This window comes from Barbus barbus (assembly GCF_936440315.1).
Source record: "Barbus barbus genome assembly, chromosome: 40".
Taxonomy (NCBI): domain Eukaryota; kingdom Metazoa; phylum Chordata; class Actinopteri; order Cypriniformes; family Cyprinidae; genus Barbus; species Barbus barbus.
In genome coordinates this window covers 26,035,727-26,041,729 of record NC_136718.1, presented here as the reverse complement: position 1 = coordinate 26,041,729, position 6,003 = coordinate 26,035,727, and the positions used below count along the sequence as shown (strand labels likewise).

Genomic DNA, 6,003 nt, shown 5'->3' with positions numbered 1-6,003 from the left:
CTGGTATTTATCACGTCCTGGGGACCAAATGTCCCCACAAGGATAGTAATACCAGTAAATCTTAATCTTGTGGGGACATTTTTTGGTCCCCATGAGGAAACAAGCTTATAAATCATACAGCATAAAGTTTTTTGAAAATCTAAAAATGCAGCATGTTTCCTGTGAGGGCTAAGTTTAGGTGTAGGGTTGGTGTAGGGCAATAGCACATACAGATTGTACAGTATAAAAACCATTACGCCTATGGGATGTCCCCATAAAACATGGAAACCCAACATGTGTGTGTGTGTGTGTGTGTGTGTGTGTGTGTGTGTGTGTGTGTGTGTGTGTGTGTGTGTGTGTTACCTGTCCACACTGAGCGCGCACAGATTGAGAACCGTTATTCCGACTGATGCTTTCTGTAGAAACGGCATGAGTTTGCACAGGAACAGACCGAACACACTGTCATCGAAGGGCCACCGCATCGCCAGCAGCTACAACACACACACACACACACACACACACACACACACACACACACACACACACAGACAGACTGTTAAAGAATATATCACCTGTGTGATATATTTAAAGACAAACAAATGAAGTGTGTGTGTGTGTGTGTGTATGTGTGTGTGACTGAATGTGTGACGAGTGTTGGACTGATAACTGTCCCAAAATAAGTCTGACCCACTTCTAAGAGTGACCCACTTCTGCACGTTTACCTCAGTGTTGTTATTGTTAATTAACTAAAGCTATTAAAAACCACTTTCATTAATTTAAATAAAGCTGAAATATTTTTAAACAGTTTTCAAAATAATAAATTTTTCAAATTTCATATATATGATAAAACATTATTAAACACATTTAAACAAAGTTAATGTTTACTTGAAATATACAATTATACTTATGTTCATATATTTATTTTAAAATAAATGTATTTATACGTTATATATGTTTATATGTGATTTATATATAAGACATTTAAATAAGACTATAAATAGTACAATATAATATATATTACTGATCATTTTGTGATTATATATTAAATATATGATAATATAATAATAATACATAATAAATATTTTCTATAATTAAACAAATACATTTATTTTATACTGTATTCACCTTATTTATATGTCATTTATTATTTATGATTTATTATTATGTATAATTTATATGTAATATTTTGATATCACATATATGCATTTGTATGTATGAACCAAAATCAAATCAGAAATAATTGAACTAAAATTAGTTTAATACTGAAATAAAAATAAAAAAATTAAAACTGAAATAAAAAATAAACCTAAATAGAAGTCTAATAAAAAGTGTATTATTATGATAATAAATATAATAAATATTATTATAATAATAAATGCAAACTTAAACTTAAACTAAAAATGAATTAACAATATTAAAAGACAATTTTTTAAATTATAATATAAACAATAATAATATTTAGAATATTCTAATATATTATAACACCAAACTCCCATTATTTACATGCTATGTCAATCATTTTTTGAGGACAAGACCAAACGCAAGATTGACCCAAAATGATCGCAAATTAACACACACACACACACACACACACACACACACACACACACACACACACACACACACACACACACACACTCACTCACACACACACACACACACACACGTGATGGAGTGATCTTGACGTCTGTGTTCGTCATCTTTGATCACAGGAATAAATTACATTTTACAATATATTCAAATAGAAAACAGTTATTTTAAATAGTAAAAATAAAAAAAAATAAAAATGGACTGTTTTTGCTGTACTTCGGATCAAATAAATGCAGACTTCTTTAAACATGAAAAATCTTGCTGTTCAAAAACTTTTGATTGGTAATGTATATTAACTATAGACTAATAAAACCCAAACCACCATTATTTACATGATTTGTCAATCATTTTTTGAGGATGACACCAAAAGCAAGTTTGTGCCCAAATTATCGCTAATAAACGCGCACACGTGTGATGGAGTGATCTGATTGGTTGGTTACCTTATAGACGTTGATGGGTATATCGATGGCGATGTAGATGAGGTCTCCCAGCGCCAGGCTGGCGATCAGAGCGTTTGGGCCATTCCTCATGGTCTTGTTGAGGTAGATGATCCTCAGCAGCGTGGCGTTTCCCACCATGCCCACCACGAAGATGAGGCAGGACAGGACGGTGTTGATGTATTTGAACAAGCCCTCGATGTAGGTCCTCCTCAGACACGCCGGGGGCAGCGACAGCGGCCGGACACGAACTGACCCGACAGCTCTGGGGTCAGAGGTCACGCGATTTGACCCAGAGGGCGGCGTCGGAGACCGGTGGCCTGAGCTGGGGTCAGCGGAGAGCTGGAAGCCATCGGATGAGTTTGATTGACAGTTTCCTCCACCAATCAGGACACAGGATACGGCGGCCATTAGCAGGATTTTGGGGGGCCGCATTGTTGATCAAAGACTCCTATTGTCAAGAGTTCAGTGGAAAGTGTCTCTACAGGATACAAACAAAGAGAAACTGTTCTGGGTTCGACACAATGCGACTTTATGGGCGGCGTCTGTGAGGCGTTCCCTCAAAAATCACATTTAGAGTCATAGTTACAATGGACGTCAATGGGGCGAGACTTTAAACTTTAACATTTCCCCACAAGACTAGTGTGAACCAATCAATCATCTAAGAACATATACAGCCACTACACTGCAAAAAAATTATTTGTTTTCTAGTATAAATGTCTATGCATTTACTTGGCAAGTAAAATGACTGAAAATATTATCCAAATTTTGTTAGTTTTTGCTTAAAATAGCAAAAATATCTGCCAATGGGGTAAGAAAAATAATCTTAATTCAAAGATATTTTACTTGTTTTAAGCAAAAACTAACAACATTTGGATAATTTCAGAAAACAAGACATACGTAATATCTTAAGTATTTTTACTTGTCAAGTAAATACATCTTAATTCCAAAATTTGTAGATATTTATACTACAAAACAAGACAAAAAAACTAAGGAAGAAGATAATTTATTGCAGTGATAGACATGACAACTTTCGTTTGATATGCAAAAAATACAATAGATGTTTGCGTAGAGAAAAATCCAATCAGTAAAACGGCTAAATTGCTGAAAAGGAAGATTTGGCTGCTTATATAATGAGTGCTGCATTTGCAAGAACTTCAAACAAAAATCGTTTTGTTAATGTTCCCATTAAGATACAAAAACGTTATTCCAGTTCTTTTTAATGTTCCAGACATTTTAATGTTCTCAGAATGTCAAGTTTTAAATGTTACTATTCAACATTCAAAAGTAACATTCCTGTAATGGTTGCAAAATACTAAAATGGAATGTTTTTTTTTTTATATAAATGTCATTTTTTAATGTATTATAAAATGCAAAAACACATTTAGGCTTTTGGTGCTCTTGCTCCATAGCCTTACATTGCCTAATATTTTATCAGTGGCAGCTGATAATATAACTCAGACGATGCACAAAATGTAACAGTTGGTCACACACGTCAGTGATTGTGTCCCAAACGCTTCTCTGGAAACTTAATGGAAAGCCACAAACACACTGTTCACATCAGTTCAGCCGAATCACATCAAACGAACTGATTCACTTTGAACTCCAGCAGCAGGATTCGCTTTAGCACCAGATCTTGTGCGTTTGCTCAGAAACGGAAAGTCAGTCTCTTCTAGATCTACTGAGATCTCTTAATGTCTCAGTTATTTCTCATAGACAGCAATGAGACTGAAATTGCTGAAGTTTCTCCTGATCACAGTAATCTCAGGTCAGTTCATATTAGAGTTTTTGTTATTATTTTGAATTAGATTTTATTTTTAGAATTTGTTTTCATTTTAATTTTAGTTTAAGTTTTCGTTTTAGTGATTTTATTGCACGTTTTTGTAATGTTTCCTTTTTATGTATATATAATTGTAATTACATTTTAGTACATTTTACTAATTTTGTTGCTTTTTTTGTAACTTTTAATTATTTAATAATGTGTGTATATATATGTGTGTATATATAAAGTTTTAGTAAAATTTTAGCTAAAGTTTTAGTCATTTTGCTGCATGTTTTTGTAGTTTCTGTTAATTTTTAAAAGAAAATTGCTTATACATTTTTTTTTTTTTTTTTTTTTTTTTTTTTTTTAGTTATTTAAGTACTTTAAATAAAAAATGAGACATGTTCCCTAAGAAATTATCTGGAATATTTTTTATGATTAATTTTTATATAGTTAACATTCATGTAACGAAAATCGTTTTAGTTATGGTTAGAGTTTCAGATAAAAACCTCATTGTCTCAATCTGTGCTCAAATCTAAAAAAATTCATAAATGATCTGAACTGCTATCCAAATTAATTTTATAGCTCTGTTTATAGCTCTTAAAGGCTGTTTTTATCTTTATTACTTCCATCTGAGACTAAGTTAAATGCTCAAACAAGTAAAAAGCATGTGTAAAGTAGTACAAAACCGTGATGTAGTCAGAAAGCGAGCAGACAGACGTGCTGTGACGCGCACAAACACACACTGACCTTCAGAATGACGCTGATACACTCTTCCGTCTGTCTCTGTCTCTCCTCGTGGACTGAAGCTCTGTGAGCCGAAAGCGTCCCGAATCTTCAGTGACTAAATCCAGAAGAGCAGCCGGATCCGGTCTGACGGAGAGGGTCATGCAGATCTGTGTGAGTGTGTGAGAGAGGAACAGATGAGTTATCTTTGAACACCCTCCTCTCTCTCTCTCTCTCTCTCTCTCTCTCTCTCTCTCTCTCTTATGCGTAGGACATGGCCTTCCTGACTCTGGCTCTGATTTCAGTTTTAAGACACACAGAGACCACCCTACACTCTCATCAGGACCTTATCTAATCAAACAGAATAAACACTTCTGAAGAGTATGTGGTAGTCCATTTTTGTGGACATGATGTTTACCACGTTTTTTTTTTAACCAGTCATAAGTATGGCATCAATTTAATGCTTTTGAAAGAGTCTCTTCTGCTCAGCAGGGCTGCATTTATTTGATCAAGAAATACTGTAAAAAATGAGAAATATTATTAGAATTTAAAACAGTTGTTTTCTATGTGAATATGTGTTAAACTGTAATGTATTTCTGTGATCTGCACGTATATTAGAGTGATTTCTGAAGATCATGTGACACTGAAGACTGGAGTAATGATGCTGAAAATACAGCTGCAGATCACAGAAATAAATTACTGTTTAACACATATTCACATAGAAAACCGCTGTTTTAAATTGTAATAATATTTCACATTTTTACTGTATTTTTGATCAAAGAAACGCAGCCTCGGTGAGCATTATGTTTCAAACACTATTATCTTACTGCCACATCACTAGTGCCCGCTAAACACTGCTCCATTCACATCAGCCCAGTGTAAAAGCTTTAGTTAGATTATTATTAACCTAGTTCTAAATCAAACGCTGATATCCGCAGTGATACTAGTGAATGGACTATAGAGACAGGTCAAAGGTCACTCTGTGCCCAGAGCCAAACCACTGAAAGCAATTACAGGCCTGACCTCATAAACTCTGACCTGCAGGGGGCATCAGCACACACACACACACACACACACTCATGCACACTTATAACAGAGAGAATTTATTAGAGAGAATAGATTGTTCTGGAATCTGCTTTATTAATGCAAGCCTCCATGATTTTAGTATCATTGAGGTGATTTCATATGTTTTTATTCATATTCTGAATGCAGTGTATTGTTGTTGTTGTATGTGAAGCACAGCCAAAGCACAATTTCCAGCTAAGGCTGAGCAATAAATTATAACTAAACGAAACTAAAGTATAATTAAACTAATATTTTAATATTTTCAATTTTATAGAATTATAATTAAAGCTTTAGCAATTTTTTAAATAATTTGTAAAAAAAATAATAATAAATATATATATATATATATATATATATTATTATATTATTAATGTAGTTATTATTATTATTTAAATACGTTAATCTAAATGAAAAATGCTGCTTTGGCAACTAGCTGAAATAAAA

The 6,003-nt window shown here is 33.5% G+C and overlaps 1 protein-coding gene across 2 annotated transcripts in view; it reads right to left on the bottom strand.

The window, feature by feature from the left end:
- Positions 1–4,727, bottom strand: part of LOC306859511 (endothelin receptor type B-like) — an 11,973-nt gene extending 7,246 nt beyond the window's left edge. For both annotated transcript variants that reach the window (XR_013783309.1, XM_079400564.1), the window contains exons 1-3: positions 4,519–4,727; positions 2,010–2,487; positions 343–470 (exon numbers count right to left, since the gene is read on the bottom strand). Coding sequence is in view for 1 of the 2 variants with exons in the window: in XM_079400564.1 (XP_079256690.1) it covers positions 343–470; positions 2,010–2,441 (560 nt within the window). In the remaining variant the exon portion in view is untranslated. The remainder of the gene's footprint in view (positions 1–342; positions 471–2,009; positions 2,488–4,518) is intronic.
- Between the last annotated feature and the right edge of the window lie 1,276 nt (positions 4,728–6,003).